General features: G+C 38.6%; 1 protein-coding gene across 1 annotated transcript; it reads right to left on the reverse strand.

Annotated features, from left to right (window-relative positions):
• Positions 1-2,546: 2,546 nt before the first annotated feature.
• On the reverse strand, positions 2,547-12,203 carry atg9a (ATG9 autophagy related 9 homolog A (S. cerevisiae)). Its single transcript, XM_026152336.1, has 20 exons — positions 11,964-12,203; positions 11,623-11,678; positions 10,639-10,790; positions 10,467-10,510; positions 10,297-10,361; positions 9,991-10,140; positions 9,257-9,398; positions 9,000-9,140; positions 8,765-8,885; positions 8,464-8,639; positions 8,243-8,365; positions 7,794-7,981; positions 6,976-7,129; positions 5,836-6,015; positions 5,507-5,719; positions 5,169-5,392; positions 4,950-5,067; positions 4,589-4,859; positions 4,043-4,188; positions 2,547-3,948 (listed from the first exon to the last, which is right to left on the reverse strand). Exons 3-20 carry the CDS (start codon positions 10,739-10,741, stop codon positions 3,940-3,942), a joined length of 2,568 nt encoding a protein of 855 aa, XP_026008121.1. The 5' UTR covers positions 10,742-10,790; positions 11,623-11,678; positions 11,964-12,203; the 3' UTR covers positions 2,547-3,939.
• Positions 12,204-18,755: the final 6,552 nt, after the last annotated feature.

Below are 18,755 nucleotides of genomic sequence, written 5' to 3' on the forward strand. Positions count from 1 at the left end.
TCTGACGACAAGGCGCACAGGACACAATAAGAATTACAACCAGACTGAACGCCGCCAATTTATTTCACCAGTCTCAGAAACTTTTCTTTCAGCTTCCGTGATGTCAAGACGAAACGGCCGTTATGTTAGCAGCGAACTACGCTAGCAAGCTAAACTTAAGCTAGCGCTGCAGACAGCCTTTTGTAACTTCATGTATCCTAGAGCGACGTTAAAATACGAAAGGTTAGTCACCGTCAACCTGATGTCATGGTTGGTTTGCAAGCTGTTTTGTAATTTCTTTATTTAGAATGACATCTTTCCACAGACTTAAAATATAAACGTACTATCAATTACAACCTAGTGGCAATTTCAGCTTCCTTTTACATCATCTTTATGATTCAATTCTGTCATAATCAATTGAGTCTGATTTTGCTTTTCAAAATGAAAACCCAATATGTGTTGAAACAGCAATTTTCATTTTTAAAACATTCTGAAATAATTGAAAGAGTATATCACATATGGACAAATTCGACGGGCCATTAATTTGAAAGGCGAAATCAGACCAACATGAAATTTACATGGTTTTACTGTCGGGTTGGATACTGTTGATCTAAAGTGGAATTATCCTGTGGAAACAGCATCTTTCAATTTAAGAGCATTTTGAAATCGTTAAACGAGTAGGTCGTCTACGGGCAATTTGAAAATACTTTTATTTTGGAAGGCAAAATCAGAGTGACTTGATCTTAACATCGTATCTCTGTGGGGTTGTATACTGTTGATTTAAAGTGAAATTATTCTGTGGAAACAGAAAATTTCCTTTTTAGAGCATTCCGAAATCACTGAAAGTTAGGTAAATTATGGGCATTTTCAACAGGCCATTATTTTGGAAGGCATAATCAGAATGACTTGATATTGATGTGGTAACATCGTGAGGTTGTATACTGTTGACCTAAAGTGAAATTATCCTGTGGAAACAGCAATTTTCACTTTTAGAGCATTTTGAAATCTTTAAAAGAGTAGGTCGTATCTTGGCAATTTGAAAAGTCTTTTATTTTGGAAGGCATAATCAGAATGACTTGATATTGATATGGTAACATCGTGAGGTTGTATACTGTTGACCTAAAGTGAAATTATCCTGTGGAAACAGCAAAATTCTTTTTAAGAACATTTTGAAATCGTTAAAAAAGTAGGTCGTATATATGCTCAATTTGAAAGGGTATTTATTTTGGAAGGCATAATCAGAATGACTTGATATTGATATGGTATCACTGTGGGGCTGTATACTGTTGATCTAAGGTGGAATTACCCTGTGGAAACAGGAATTTTCCATTTTAGAGCATTTTGAAATCACTGAAAGTTAGGTCAATTGTGAACAATTTGAAAAGGCTTTTACTTTGGAAGGCAAAATCAGAATGACTTGACATTGATATGGTATCACTGTGGGGCTGTATACTGTTGATCTAAAGTGGAATTACCCTGTGGAAACAGGAAATTTCCATTTTAGAGCATTTTGAAATCACTGAAAGTTAGGTCAATTATGGACAATTTGAAAAGGCTTTTATTTTTGAGAGCAAAATCAGAATGACTTGATATTGATATGGTATCACTGTGGGGCTGTATACTGTTGATCTAAAGTGGAATTACCCTGTGGAAACAGGAATGTGCCATTTTAGAGCATTTTGAAATTGTTCCAGGAGCAACTCAGATATGGGCAGTTTGAAAATGCTTTTATTTTTTAAAGCAATATCAGAATGTTTTGATATTGATATGGTAACATCGTGAGGTTGTATACTGTTGATCTGGAGTGGAATTACCCTGTGGAAACAGGAAATTTCCATTTTAAAACATTTTGAAATCACTGAAAGTTAGGTCAATTATGGACAATTTAAAAAGGCTTTTATTTTGGAAGGCATAATCAGAATGACTTGATATTGATATGGTATCACTGTGGGGCTGTATACTGTTGATCTAAGGTGGAATTACCCTGTGGAAACAAGAATTTTTCATTTTAGAGCATTTTGAATCGTTAGAAGATTAAGTCAATTATGGACAATTTCAAAGGGCCATTACTATGAAAGGCAAAATCAGACTGACTTGATATTGATATGGTATCACTGTAAAAAGACTGTGGTTGGAAAGTGTTGATATAAAGTTCAAATAGTATTTGGAAATACGACTTTTGCTTTTAAGAGCATTATTAAGTCATTGAAAGAGTAGTTCAAAAATGAAGATTCACAGGGCTTTTACTTTGAAATCCAAAATAAGATGGCCTTGATAGTGACAGGGCACAATTAGGGTACAAGGCTGTGTCATATAGATCTAACATTAGAGTTTGTAAAAAAAAAAAAAAGCCTAAATTATATGTTATTATGTTCTTAACATATCTGTTAATTCACTCGAAGTTGGCTTTTATTTTGAAATCCGGTTTCCACATCCACTCCCGTAATACTTTGAATACACAGGGAACGTAAAACAAACTGGAGGCTGGCTTGACTGCAAGTCTCGAATTGGAGGCTGGCTTGACACCAGTATCATGTTTGTAGTTTGTTTTTCACTGCACACACAAACTCATTGCATCGTTTTAATAGACGAATTTTCAGCTGTACAAATTGGTATTTTACAAGATTTATAATATAAACCAACAAAAACGCTAATCACCTTCAAATTAACATTAATCACTTCAGTCTCCATCGACAGTACTTCATCATCCCTTTGAAAAATAAAAATAATTTAACAATATGTGTACGAAAATATACAGATGCAAAACAATCCAAGTTAAGTGACACTCTGCATTAGCAACTTATTAAAGTGCATCATTCCCAGTGTAAAGACCTGGCTTATTGACATGGGGAACAGAGTGCTTCCATGCTCTGACTGGATATGGTAGAGTTTCTTGCTGTGCCATCAAGTTTGAACTTTCCAGAAGGATGAATATGTGATGTCCATGCACTTTGGGAGATTTTAGTATGGCAGAAGTCAATGTTACATGCCTTGACAGCCTTGTTTTTCTACTGAACTATTAGTCTATAAGTCTGTTGACAAATATTTAAATGGGGGAAAAAATGGGTGACATCAGATTTTAAAGTGTCTGCAAACACATCAAAATGGATTCAATATTCCCCTGGGCTGCTGTGAAATAACCTGATAACACAGTGCATGTTTGCATGCAGAACTCAAATCAGTACAATTCATTTTTTAAACAAACATCAATTTGTGCAAATGCATCCAGATTCCTGGGCTTTGGGACATTTTTAGAAAAATCTATTGTAAAGCAATTAATGCAGAAAAGGGTTAAATTAAAAGATGATATGAAAAATATTATGTGAATTTTATAAGAGTTGAGATCTTCATACTTTTTTTCCAAGAGGCAAAATGCAAGCTGAAATGCAGAGTATATGGTATAATCCACACCCTGCTGCTATCAGTACAAGAACAAATATACACAATGAAAGTCTCTGTTTTTAACAGCATCTGTCTAAACACATTTCATTGTTATGGAGACATTCTTCATTTTCTTTATTTCATGTTATCATGTTTGCAAAAGTGGTCGACAGCACAGTCCGGACTGCTGTGGTCTGGTTTGGGCAAACTATTTACTTTCCAGCAGTGCTTGGTGTTCACAAGCACTGTGTCTCCACAGCATACGCACTTTCATCCCACGTGATGTTAAATATGTGTAGTGTAATCTGATGTGCACAGTGGCTATTAGAAATAACTTGATCCTGAAGGTCCTCTTCTGATAAACATGTTTACTCCAAATGCCTGTTAAATATATCATTGATGTCGCAAAGTCACAAAGTATTCGAATGACCAAAGGCAATAACTATCTAAACCTGTTCAGATGGTTTTACTGCTTTTGCATTATGTCAGATCAGATGTTCAGTCCTGGAAAAGGGTCTGGATGAGGATCAATGTTGTGGGCTCTATAGAAGGGCAGATGCAGGTATTCACATGGCTTGATTATGTAACCTAAAGTGAGAGAAAGAACAAAATATTCATTTACTTGCGGTGAATACAGACAAATTAACATTCAATAGCACACACAGAAAGAAAGAGCATTCACCTTGTGTATGTGAGGAGGCATTTCATCCTCTAAACTCTCCTCTGGTAGTGGTTCATGGTGTCGTTGCGCTGTTTGACCATCCTCTGCCCATCCCCCCATTGGCACACGTGCTGACCTCACTATCTTTACCCCTGTACCAAACGGGTCTTCAAAACAAACAGACAGGTAGTCAAGATTTAACACACTTCTGTGACTTCTCCACAACTGGCTTCTTTTTTGAGTCGCTTCCTTATGGCCTTTTGAAAGGATGCAGGTTTAAAGCACTTTGCATCAGCTTTCTTTTCAATTCCAGACTCTACATCTATCTTTTATATACAGTTTATAAGTAGAACTGAAGAATTACAGTATTTCCACTGCAGGCAAATTTTCACATTAGTCCTGACACAGCTCCCACACCTCTTCCTAAAATGAACACATTTTCTTAAAGTTTATTAATTTATATTTCCATTCATTGTAATAATGCTACTGCAAAAGTAAAGATTTATTATAATAACCTTAAAATTAATAACATTAAAAAGAATACCAAGCAACCAAAAACATAGATACCAGTTGTAGGTCCACTGTGGTGTCTCTGACTGCTGCTCTGTGCTGTTGGCCTCTCCTGGCCCAGAGCGGTGCTGCTGGTGGCTGAAGCTGAAGTGGGAATGGCACTAGGACTGGGAACTGTGGTGGGGAAAGTGTGCGATCGAGGGAAATTTCTTGAATGGGGAATGGGTTCGCTCCTTACTTCATCTGGGATGCTGTCGCTGCTTTCATCGCTCTCCTGTCTGTGCCAGGTATGGCGGGACATCTCGCCACGAGACTGCTGTTTATGGAGCTTCGGAATAAAAGCGAGAAAGATGAGGATGGATAAAGATGGATGAGATCTGTGAAATATTCATAATACCTCTGTTATGCACGCACATACCTCATGCATATAAAGTGCATGGATGCTCATCTCAGTGGAGGCATACTCTGATAGGACCAAACTTGTAAGCTGACCTTCCCATGCGCTGCTGCCTGAGCTCACAGTTCGAGCGTCGGTCCTACCGGAGGAGAGAACAAATGTGGAGAAAATTGGACACAAGGAAATGGCAAAGAGAAGGAGAACATGAGTTTAGTATAACTGAAAGAGTATCTTTCCTACCCTGAGCCTGCCATTGTTCTGCTAGTATGGCCAGCAGCCCTGTGAGCTGCACTTAAGCTGCCTCTCAAGTGGAGGCTGCTGCTAATTGGTGAAAGAGAGCGTAAGGCGGACCCCCCATCGTTTATGCCAGCTGCTGCATGATTTGCTAAAGAAATATCCCGGTCAAAATGAACTGAGGCCAGTGTGGAGGGACCTGTCAAGAGGTTTGCAATGAGACTCCGTGGCTAAAAAAGAAAGAAAAGACAACAGAGAAAATAAATTTTTACCAGTGAAAATGTAATTACATTAATTAATCACCACTTTCATACTTGGGTATGCATGGTAGTTCATCAGCCTACCTCAGACTCTGACAGAGACATTGGATGTGTGTCTGAAGGAGCCCCTGTGGCTTCTCTGTGAACTCTTTCTTTCAACTGGCTGATAAAGTGTGTGGTCTCTCGAGGAGGCTGCCACTGGGGGTTAGTGATGGCAAAGTGCATCAGCGATAACTCCGTCTTCCCATCCTCTGCCTGCTGATAGATAGATGCCTCTGTCTTCCCCTCTGACATCCACTACAAAGGGAGGATTAATTATCAATCAATAACACCACATAGTTTATACATAAACACTTTGTGTTTACATCTACATATTTAGTCATAAAATTGGCTGCGTTGTGACAGTCTCTCACCGCAGGGTGTCCATGCTGCCTAATGTCCATCTGAGCAAAGGAGCAGGTGTCTCCCACCCCAACCACCTCCACAGTGAAGTTTCTGAAGAAGTCAATGATCTCCAAAGACTTTCTCCTTAGACAGAAGATGAGGATGATGGGAGTCACCACTGGACTTAACAGCTCCTCTAGAATAAACACCTGGAGGAAAACAAAGCGTAAACTGCACACTGAAAACGAGGAAAGTGTTATGCTAAATTTATTCTTTTTGAACACATTCAAATTTAAACTTCAACGTTGCTTTCAGCACTAAAAATCTTCAAGGGAAGAGTAAATTACTTCTAACAAGCAGTGATAATATGCTCCTCAGCATGGGACTAAAGACCCCCACAGTCAATAGCTAGAATCTGCTAATTTTCCAATCCCTACGAGACATGAATGCAAATGACAGTGATTGTGAAGCTCACTATTAGCGGTGGGTGGTGTGTGTATTCAGGCCATAGTCTCTGGTAATTAACAGCTAAATAGCAGAAAATCTTCAGAAGCCTTTCATGGTAAAAAGAAAGTGCACCTTCTCTCAGTTCTAAGATTTTACATATCAGGAAGTAATAAAAATAATCTGGGCCTCAGCAAGTCTTAAAATGAGGTAACTTTAGATGAGCTACAAAAACACGGGATATTACACCATGTCATTATTTCTTTAACATAAACGAAGCCAAAATGCAGGAGGAGTGTATGAATACCTATGTGCTCCCTTATTGCTTCCATATCACTTAAAAGGGTAAGCGGCGGCCAAGTGCTGCTAATCAAATGCACTTGATTGATCATAAGCAAGCGTGAGCGCCTGAATGTTTCTGTATTCCAAAGTATTCTAGCGTCAAATATGAGGTTTCAAGCTAAAGCTCGTCCCTTGCAACAGGCCATAGTTCCCAAACACACCAGCAAATCTACAAAAGAATGGCTGGAAAAAGCATGCAGAGCATGGCAGAAGTAAGCAGGAGCAGAACATGTGTACATAATTTGTTTTTTTTTTTAAAAACAATGATTGGCTTCCATTAATTGTCCTTCAGTCAGTTTTCAGGTAATGACATGTTCAGTGTATAATTTGAAAAAATAAATGCATTTAGAAAGGTTTATTCATAGTTAAGTTTCTGTACTCACTGCTTTGTACTGGAACAGCTGGGAGAACTGGTCTCGGGTCTCGTATCTGTGTGCATTGCCTTGCCAGTGATCAGGCATGTAGTGGATATGAGCCAGAATGACCCGCAACAGCTGCTCAGGGCAGAACACCATATGTTTATCAGGAATAAATGACCTGTAGAGAAAGAAAGACAAGTGGTGGAGACGGTCTTTTTTTTCCACATTTACTGAGATATGTATGATGACACAAAGCTTTGGAAAACAGATGCATATTAGACAAGAATGAACTGTTTAAGTAAAGTAAAAGTAGATATTTTAAAAAAATTATTAATTTCATTCATAATAAATTACACATATGCATAGTTTTTTTTCAGTGTTTTGGATGGCTGAAAGCGCAAAATAATTAACTGTGTCAAATTAACTTTTGGAATTCAGATGTAAAAGAGCCAGAAGCTGCTTAAGGCAAGGAATCCATCTTCCTTGCATAAGTAGGAAGAAGAACGAGATGCAAAAGAGCATTAAAGGGATTACAACTATGAGTAGCTTTAAAAGGGCAATAAAGAAATGGCTCGGGGTTAATGGTTGATATTCTACATGATGAGATTTGGGTCCTATAGTCTTAGTTTGTAGCAGATGTATGCAATTTAATTTACAATATTGTTAGTATTTTATAGATTTATAAAGTTTCAATTAGTTTTACACAGCTGGACTGATTAGCGGTTTCTTGCTATTCTGCTTTCTACCCTTTATTTTACTTTTCTTCTCCACTGAACACATTTAAATTTAGGTTTTTATCTTATTCAGACTTCCCATTAAATTATTTCACCATCAGTCCTTACCTGCAGATTGTGATACACACTCCAAGGAGTGTGATTGATGAGAGCACATGCTCCACTGCAAGAACGTCCTCATCATAGATGGTCAGGGCGATGAGAACGGCCAAAAGAGACCCGGCAAAAAATGCCACATTTTTGGCAACCACTGTGAGCAGTGGTGAAAGGAAACAGTTCATATACTTGGATGCAGCCTGAATGAAACAGGAACAGAGTACAAAGAAGAGGAAGAAAGGAGGAGGAAATGGGGTTGATTATTAACTCTACAGGCAATGAATGAGAAGCACCAGAAAAATCTTTTTCCTTGCTCTTATCTACAGGAAAAATCCCAATTGGTCTCATATATTTACAGATTTGCCAGATTTACGGATTAGCCTTTATAATCATAGCTTTTACAAAATAAGAAGGTAGGTATGAGCATCAAAGATGTGCAGGAGATGAGTTGGTGCACTGACCTTGTAGCCTTTGCTGAGGCGTGACATGAGCTCGTGGTCCAGCTCATTGAAATGACGCAGATAACATCGACCATACAGAGACCAGCATCTCGCCCCCAGAGAGCCAGGCTCTCGCTTGATCACCTACATACAAACACAGATAAAAAAACAAAACAAAGCACTGTCGTCACTATTAAATGCAAAAGGAAATGGCTTAGTTAATTCATATGTAAACCATTTACCTCAGTATAACTGAAAAAGGCATAAAGGATCTGCCACACAAGAATGACTGGACACAGCAGCAGATTTGCAATGCCGATCCACAGGATACGAGAGGCTAGCCTGTCTGCAAGCTCAAGCCTGTTCCCTCCCCTCTTATACTCCTGTTTCAGGCTCCACTCGTTCTCAAACAGGGAGCCTGCAGGAATGAAAACAATCAAAATCATCAGAGTTTAAATAAAGGTTTCTTCTCATAAACAGATCAATTACTTACACAGGATATAACTCGTATACAAAAGCACACATGCATAACTGATGACAGACCTGGTCCCCAAAAGAAGATGAGCTCAAAGTTGTATTTGAGACCCCGAGTATAAAACACGTACTCCCCAAGTACAGGAAGTCGAAATCGCACAGGAAGGAGTGATTTATTCACCATGGCAACCTAGAGAAGTACAGGAAGAAAGGTTTGGTTTGAGGTTACATCATTTTGTTATGTCTGAAAGGAGGTGTTCATCCACCAAAATCTTTAATAACATTTCACTGCAAATATACAAACCATGTAATTCTTAAAGCGGAGGATGCGGTGGTAAATGTCCAGCTCTGTCAGCTCCTTTTTATGGATGCAGATCTGATGTTCCTTCTGGATCTCAACAATCCTGGCCTGAACCTCCTGCCACGTTGCATAGGGGAGCTCTGACTGAAGCACAAAAGCACTATAAAGCTTAGGAATTGGGCTTTATTCTTGGCAAAAATAACAGACATTATTAGGGGTTTCTAATGTCAACAGGACAAACTGTCCCACAAAAAACTCACCATGGTCATTTTAAGGGCGTTGATGTAGAAGGATCGGATCTCCCAATAACAGCACACATTGTAGATGAATTTAAAGAGCCGATGTAGCCAAAACACCCCGGAGATTATCAGCACAAAGATCACAAATGCATTGTTTCGGATTCTGTAGACCAAAAGACATGTTATTATTTACCAGTATTGAAGCAGTGCTTCAACAAAATGTCATATTTATCAGAAAAATAAAGAAAACTGGAGGCTTTATTTTACAATATTTTCTGAAGATAATATAGTGAAGATTTAAGGTAGACTTAAAGTGGACCTTTTATGTTTTCCTCATTTTCTGTCTGGATTCTCATATCTAAAATGGTCAAAACATCAGCATGTAAACATAAACCTCAGACTGCTCTAAAAGCTTGATGTCAGATATTCTATTTTAATCTAGTCTCTGTATGACATCATTTAGGGCAGATGTCCTTGACATGGTCATCTCAGCCACACAAAGCCATGGCTGTAAGTATAGATGCCCCACCCACCTGCTGTTAAATCTTCTGTTTGAGGTGTTGCAACCAATCAGAAAAAGCTGTCTCAAAGATAGAAGGACTAAAATGTGTAGTTTAAGGCAGTCAATAAACTAAGGGGCTCCACCAAGCACAGCATACGGTAAATATTATTATTGTTTTGAACTACAGCTGGAGCACTGTCTATGCAAAAGACACCATAAGGACATTTTAACAAATACAGAGTCTTAGACTCACCTTGCACTGCAGACATCCACTGGGAGGAATGCATCTGGCAAGGTGACTTTAGACGAATCGGTGTGATTTACAAACTTGTTGGCAAAGAGGACGTCATAATCCACACAGTTAGCAAGGAACACTGTAAAGCCAACCACAAACAGCAGCTGACTGCATAGAGAAAGAAAGCGAGCGGTGCCAGGTAAAGAAGAAAGACAGGGAGAAATAGAAAATATGAAGACAGACATAAGACACAGTATACTCTACAGATAAAAGTTAATGTTAAATTTGCTGAAAAATACAACTTGTGATGGAGAGAATACATACACCAGCTCAAAGATCTCTCCGAGCAGCATACAAGTGAATCCATTCTTTTGATGCAGATTATAGACGTAATAAGTGTTAAGGAATATCCTAAATCCATCTGCGGTAAGAAAGTGCAGCGCAATTCAGAATGTGGTGAGCAAGAAATGTGCCAAAATTATTTCAAAGGATATTCTCTGGAAAAACAGGTCCAGGTTTTCTATGTGGTGCCATTGAGCTGCAAAAGAGTTGTTTCCAGTTAGTGACATTGTTATTCTGAGGCATCACTGTGAATATAAGACAAAAGGGGCATGCGTTTTTGAAAAAGTCTTATATTTGTTTGTGATTTGTGCATGTGTATCATACATTTAACTCCTTCAGGCACATGCATCAACAGGTTCTCCTCTCCCGGGGGAGAGTCGCTGTATGATGCCTCCAGGCGCTGGTATTCTGTGTCAAAGTGCGCCATACCGACAGCAGCTTCAGTCTCACCGAGTTGTCAAACTTGCTGCTACAGACTGTAGAAAGGAGGGGAGAGAGTTATGGCTCTAAATTTTAAAGAACGTGACCAGGTTTCACTGCTAAGTTTCCTTTTCTGCATAAATATCACTGCATATGTACGACCACACCTCATATCTTGGTTAAAGATCAACTAAATTTGAGACCCATACATTATAGAAAACACGCTATACAGGTTACAACATCCACAAAGTCCACCAGAATTAACCTCAAGTATAACTCTTTATTGGTTTATTCATTATTGACTGTACAGATAAATGCCATTTTTGCTGACCCTTCGGAAGGAAGGCCAAAGGTCAGGATCACAGACAGAAGATGAATGTAGGTACTTACTCGGGAATTCAAAACTAGGTCTACTGGTCAAAATGCACTCTGTTTACATGATACATGTTGGAAGCAGATAAAAGTTGGCCTAAAGTGCATATATAAAATATGTCCATAGAGCAGATAGGGCAATATCTTTATGCATTAGATACCAGCAACAATTTTAGAATGTCTGAATGCGACACAAAGTAATAAATATACCCGAATGACCAAGTAAAACCAAACAAAAACACAGTCCTTCAAGCTTTGGTCTGACTATTGTGTTACAGCCGTGACACCAACGCCCAAAGCCCCCAGAAAACCCCACAAAAATTACATGAAAAGAAGACCAACACTCCTCATGACGTAAGAAAGACTTATTTTACATGTAAGCTGTGGCTTATCACACGATAAACAACACATTGTGGTGTAATGCTTTGCTTATAGGTAGCTTATAAGAGGCCCCTAAAAATACACCAAGAAAAAAATATAGACATATCTATGACAGGAAATACGAAATATACATACCTCCATTCCAGTACAACACGCCCCGAACTGGTATGGTATTTGCTGAACATATCCCGCTGTAAAAAAGAAAAAAAAGGAGGAGCAGTTTTCTGTGAGCCTTTCTCCTGCTTGTCTTATCTAAAACCACAACAAACCGCTTGGACAGAGAATTAAGCAGTATTTCGTCAGAGGGGGTCAACAAACACGTCTGCACATGTTTACACTCGCTTGTAAGTAAACCGTAATTAGCTTGAAGCTAAAATAGGAGAAGCGAATCAGGTGTTGTTGTTGTCGTGGTTTGACAGCAAAGGCCTGACTCCCAAAAAAATGTCCCCCCGTCTCTCGCATCATCTTATCCTTACCGTTTGTGTCTTGAGCCTCCGCTGTGTCCGGCCGCAAGAGTGAATCGCCTGAAATTTTTTAAAGAAGCGTTTTATTTTCGTTTTCTCGTCTTTACCTATCAAAGTCAGAGGTAAGCCAGTTTCATTTTCGAAACAGCTAGCCGTCTGGAGTCCATCACCGCGGAGTGAAGGGTATCTTGTCCAATAAGAAACGGAGTTCTCTCATGGCATAACGTCTTCCAATCGGATTTCCCTAGAGGCGGGCTCATACTGACACGGCCTATCTAAACGATTCACCATGTAGTCAACGTGCTCTAATTAAATGGCTGATTACTACCACCGTCTGGCCGTTTAAAGTAGAGTCATGCTGTGATGTTTTTTTTTCATTTATTCTTTCAATTGTATATTCTATACAATAAAATTTAATACATAAAAATATACAGTGCCCATATGTATGTGTTTGTGCAGAAAAACAATACACGTACATAAATGAAACCCAATCAATGGTTAACAAATGTATTAGAACAACTGTCATTAAATGTCAATCAAAATTAGTAATAATAAACAAAATCACTACTTAGCAGCAGTTCGTTTAAGACAATTCTACCTTTCCTTGGAGTTAATGTTAGCAGGTTGTGGTCAGAGTGTGATTTGATCCTCATAACCTGATAAAGAAATACATAAAGCTGCCCACCTGGTTTTAGCTGTGAGGAGGTTTTAAGCAGGCCTGCAACAGTGAATAACGGCGCTGAAAATTCTCGGGAGGAGCAAATATAAGGGGGCTTTCCAGATTACAATTGGCTGAGGAGAGCTACCTGTGGGGACTGATCAAGGTCGTAAGTCCCTGTAAAAAGGATTTTATGCGAGTCAATCCAGTCCAAAAGCATGAAGAAATATTTTCCTATGGAAAATAAAAATGACGGAGCTCATTTTGCTGAGGGTGGAGAATCTGACGCGGGAAGCTCCACCATTAGCAAATACATGGTGTGACTGCATGTGAGTGAATGTGAGACTGTATGTGAGTGAGGATGAATTAATGTGGACAAACAATTTGCTTTTACCAGAAAAATTTCTGTTTTGCTTTGTTGACTGGGGTTAGATTATGAGATTATAGTATATTGTTGGGAGAATGCCAAATGCTAAAAGGGAAATATTTTTTGATGTAACTCAGTTACCATTACTTGTAGAAACACATGACTGATAACTGTTCTGTTTTAAGTTTATTTTTATGACATAGATTGGATCATGAGTGGGGAAAACTGAGCAGTTTTAAGTTTTGTATAGTATCTTGACACATGAAATGTATCAAGATAAAGGGGGGTTTAGGGTTTAATAATTTAATTGTTTAATAATTTAGGATCATTTTAGGACCTTTTGGGTTTTTGATCATTTGGATATGGTAAAACTGAAACTGGTATTTTTAAGTTAAGGTTAAAGGATTAAAAGTGAACTTGTCACGGTTTGCGAGGCAAGCCGTGTGGAGTTGTAGAAAAGGACCCAAAAGGCGGCAGCTCTGGTGCAGGTGAATATTTATTTACAACGGTGGGCACAAAACAGCACTGGTGGAAAAACAAGAAACCGGAAAACTGGGTAAGCTAATAACACAAACCAGAAACAAGGATGCAGGGAGGTCCGGGGAAATACACACAGGTGGAGAACACAGGTGACACTGATAAACATAACGAGACAGGGCAGGAGTGAACACAACATTACGCATACTGACGAGAGACTGTCAAAGTAAAACAGGAAGTACACAGAGGTTCAGACAGGAGGAGAAAAAGCACGGGGAGAACACAGACATAACAGGCTGGGGGAAACATGGAATAAACACAAAGAGAGACGAGAGCTCATAAATACACAGAGGGGCACAAGGGGGTAAGAGTCACAAAGGGAAAAACACTTAGGGAACACCACAACAGGACACCTCAGAAAACCTGGCCTAAATAAGGAGCGAAAATACAAGGAACCAAGAATACTGGGCCAACATGGCCCAGGACCATGACAGAACTGAATCTTGTTTAGAAGATACAATGCCGGTTTTTCAAAGCTGTGAATAATTCTTAGAGGGAAAATTAGTGAGGGTTGAAGGGGTAGAACAGCTTTGATTTCTTTTTGATTTCTAGAAGTAGTGGTTATAATGTAGGCTTACACATACAGATATTACATAGGAGGTATTTTTAGGATAAAAGGGGGAGCTTATAAATAGAAATGATTTTTATACATATTGCATTTTGTGCTTTTAAAGGAGTTGTGGCTCAAATTTGTCTCTGGAGGGTCACGAGCCTTTGGCTAGCGCTATGATTAGCCAATCTACTGTGAGGATAATATGAGTTCATGAAGGATTGCACACGCTTACAGACACAGAGTTAAGAAACACACATGACAGTATTGATTCCAGGCAAAAGGCCTTAAATTCATTTAGCTTTTAACTGAACTTAAAGAAGGACCAAAGAGGAAGGAAAGCATATATTTTGGTTAAGTCTGATAAACTAGAATTAGGAGGTATTGTTACATTAAAAGGAGCAAAATGAAATAAAAAGGCTATACCGAAACAGGTGATAACATAGGAAATGTGAGGTTTTAAAATGAAGTTAGTGTTAACACATAGGAGTTGTTTCAAGGCAGCATTTAGTTATGATGAAATGTATACAGGAGTAATTGCTTATATGCTTGAACTTAATTGATTAAAGTGGTTGTTTTCTTTTGGAGTAGATTAACTTGCAGCAGCGACAATTTGTGCACAGGATGTTGATGATCAGATAAGGGAAAATAGAGCGAGCAACCGGACGTGAAACCAGCGCTTAAAGGGATTTTAAAGTGATGAGTAACGTTGAAGAGTATACATAAATACAAGTCAATAAGTTAAGAGCATAATTAGGATCATGCTTTTAATTAAAGAGTCCCAGATAGGATAAGTTAGGGAGATGCAAGAAAAGGTGTTTTGTTTCCTTTGCAGAAGACTGATCTCGGCGACCACAGGAGGGGCGAGGATCCTGGAGATCTCGAGGTTCGAGACCACCAGAGAAGGGTCTGCGTGAGGACACAATGTATTGTGACCTCTGGTGTTCCAGAGGTCAAAAGGGGGAGTGTCGAGGAGGGAAATTATTTTACTGCTATTGTTAAATAATTGTCATTGCATTAATAATATAATTTGCAGCATGGATATTGCATTCCAAGGTTTAAACAGTGTCTCTTTCAGAAAGACTGAGTTGCAGGCTGACAGGAAGTTGTATGCAGAAGTGAAACCAGGAAGTTATTTTGAGCCGCAGGCTAAGACGAGACTTTAACAATGTAACAGATAGCTTTAAGAAGGCCTTAAGATCAGATCATTTTATATTAAGGTTTTAGTAGAGGTTCTTGATTAAAACATTTATTTAGTAGAAGACATACACATAGTCTCAGTGAGCTTCTGGTCTGGTAAAAGGTCAGAAGTGCAACAGGTGAATTGAGAAAGAGCATGTGAGGTCAACACACACACACACACACACTTTAAATTAGATTTATTTAGAGGAAGAGGTTAGTTATGTTTGGTTGTAGCTGCATGCAGTTTTACTATAGAGAAACGTTTAAGGTATCTTCAAAAATGAAAGCCATAATTCGGGTTTCCGTATGAATTTCCATTTTTAGCAATAATAATATGACTGAGAGCAAATCAGTGCAAGGTTTTCTAACTTTGTTAGTCAAGCAGATTCTGACTCTTATTTTCTTAAATTATTTTTTAGCATTAATTCAGAAGTTATGACATGTTTTGTTAACCATACTAAATTAATAACAGGCTCCTAAAGCTGCTGTTAAAGCTAAAGGAGATGAGGTGAAAGAGCTGACTCCACACTGACTTCCACAAAGACCACGCTTTGCAAAGCCAAGCTCACCTTCTGTCGCTCTCGTGGCTGCCATGAATATTCATGCATAATTGTTAAGCCTCTAGAGTGACAGCTGGGCTTTTGTTCAGTGCATGTGTCATTAGTTACACTGTTAACACCAGTGCTTGTGTGCGTGTGTGTTTAACTTAATAATGACAGATTCATTAACCAATGTCCACTCCCTGAATTTGTGAGACAAGGGTCTGTTTAAGTTAGAAAGACCACAAAGAGTTACAATAGAAAGAAATGCTCAAATACACAAAGTCGTCCTATTGCTTTTCAGCCATTTTCAGTCTCGCCAGTTTCACCCAACCCATCTCATCCTATTTTTTCCCCTGATATTTTTAAGAAGTGTCTTAAATGAGGGGGAGCCCATGTAATCCAGTTATTATAGCGATCTGGGTAATTTCAAATGCGCTCATTAGGATTAGGCTTCATTTAACTTAATCCAGTCGAAAAAGTCGGTCACAACAAAGCTCAGATGAACTCTAAACATTAACTGAGATACAGATGTAGTATGGACAGTAATTAAAAGCTGCGATAATAATCTTGAGAAAATCTCTACCTACTGAACTCCTTCAATTTCTTTTTATTTATTGACAGGTGTACAGGAAAAGTTGCCAAAGGCGGGGCTGATGTAGCAAAGAGAAGAAAGTATCTCCCCAGACTCACTTAAAGCATTTGTTTGTGTGGTCACAAGAGACAGATGATAAAATAATTTTTCTCTATTGTATGAATTTGGATGTCTGCATGCGTGCTCTCCTGCAGGCTATAGCCGACTGATTAAATTACCCCCACTGTCTGTTGGGAATTAAGGGGTTGCAATGACAGCTAATTTGGTTCAAAGACGTGCTATCCTACTGCCATGTAATATGAATGGTGCATGAGTGGGGTGTGGCAGTGGCGGGGTCTGAGTAGGGGGAGGGAGAAAGGAAATCATGATGAAGTCATCCCTCTGAAGCGACTTAATTAGATCGAACCCCTTTCTGTACATGCATGCATGTAAACCCAACACAGCTGGCATAAATCTGCACACATGGGGGTGTTTGCAATTCACACAGGGTGCAACCTTACACTGCAAACATCTCTGCAAAATGTCCAGGAGGCCTAATAGTGCAATGCCTTTTAGGGTTTGTAAAATAATAGATGTACTTACATATTGTTTTAATATAGCTGCACGTAGCCTAAATATCTACACATAAACTGATGTTGAAACATCTTATATGAAGTCACATATTCAATCACATTAATAAACCCGTCTCCACCCATTTTTATTTCAACAGATGATTTGAAAACTCAAGATCCTAAAACAACATGCACATAAGATCATATTGATATCAATTTCCTGTTAACGTTTTACAAAATTGGAGACATGCTGACAAGCTTAGATTGTTTTATATGCTCGTGTTACATGTGCAACCTGAATAGAAACATTCCTAATCCCTGCCTTTTCTGTTAGTCAGGCCAGATACAATGTAAAAATTAAAATATGTATATCTAAAAATAAATTTATGTATCAATGGAATCACAGCTCATTGGAAGAGACTGCGATCTCTCTATAAGAGCCCACAGCAGCAGGAATCAATGTCTGCTGATAGTTTAAACATGTATATTTGTACATTTTACAAGAGGCCAGCCCACCACCCTCAAACCTTAAATGAAATATGAAAACATATTTCTTTCTGGGATTTATGATTTCAGGGCCACAAACATTGTTGCCTGACTCATACAGATCAGGTGACATCACATGTATATCACTCTGAAAGTGCTCATGAATTCATGAATGCAGCATTCATTCCTCTGTTCACCATCCCCAAGGAGTGAACTCTGACACCAGGATGCACGAATCATCTCTCAGAAGAACCACAGTGGCTCAGCTTCTTTGTATTTATTATTTCCGCTGTACCTTAGCTTAACTTAGCTACTGATACTACAGGAAAATTGCTTTGTAACTCGTTACTCATTTTTCTGTCTTTGCAGTCTGCACTCTTATCTCTGTTGTCCGTGCATTGTAAATGCTTTAATATTGTGCAGCCAGACATGCAAATCTTTGTGTCTGATTTTAACTGGGTTTGTCTTTATGTGTTGGTGAGTATCTCAGTGAGCATTGCTAAAATAAGTATTTGTCCTCTGCTGGCAGAGATTTGATATTTATGAGTAATTTGAAACAAATCAAATTAGAAAGACTTAATAACCTCAGATTCCTTACACCAAGCCTGTGTGTGTATCTCTTATTATTGTAAAAGCATGCAAACCAACATTTAAATGTGAACAAAACTGCTACAGTTGCAGTAATAATACTTTACTGCAACTGCAATAATACTTTTAATAATACTTTGGTGATTTATTGCAAGACAGAGACATGTTTAAATATTTTCATAAAAGAAAAATAGCCAGTGGGCACATTATACGATCTTACAGGGCTCTGGCTAACAACAAGGGCTGCGAGTCTTTTATCCACTTGTTAAATTATTTCTTTAAATATCTACAAGTCAGAGACTGTTTTAATAAAGAGATGAAACCTAATTTGATTAACATATTTGATGACTAAAAGATAAATAAAAGATTGAATATATGAAACTCCTAAAGGTTACCCTGTTAGGATGCCTGGGTCGTCGACCCAGGGTTTTTGAGTTTATGATATTATTTATACTGTCTAGTTTTTGGTTTCTTTGAGTTCTGTCTTATGGCTTAGGTCTCTGTCTTCTTTAGTTGCTCTGTCTCCCCTATCACCTGCATCCCCTTGTCTAGTTCGCGTCTATGTGTATCTTAAGTTCCTATATCCCCGTGTTCAGTCAGTGTTTGTGTCTGCCCTGTTCCCTTTGTAGTGCCTGCATGTGAGTCTGTGTCTTTGTTCAGTCTGTGTTATGTGTTTCCTGTTTTACTTTGAAGGTCTCCGTCTTTTCTCAGTGTGTTCAGTTTACGCTTCTTTGGTCTCGTCAGTTCTGAT

This window comes from Astatotilapia calliptera, chromosome 19 (genome assembly GCF_900246225.1).
Source record: "Astatotilapia calliptera chromosome 19, fAstCal1.2, whole genome shotgun sequence".
Classification (NCBI taxonomy): Eukaryota; Metazoa; Chordata; class Actinopteri; order Cichliformes; family Cichlidae; genus Astatotilapia; species Astatotilapia calliptera.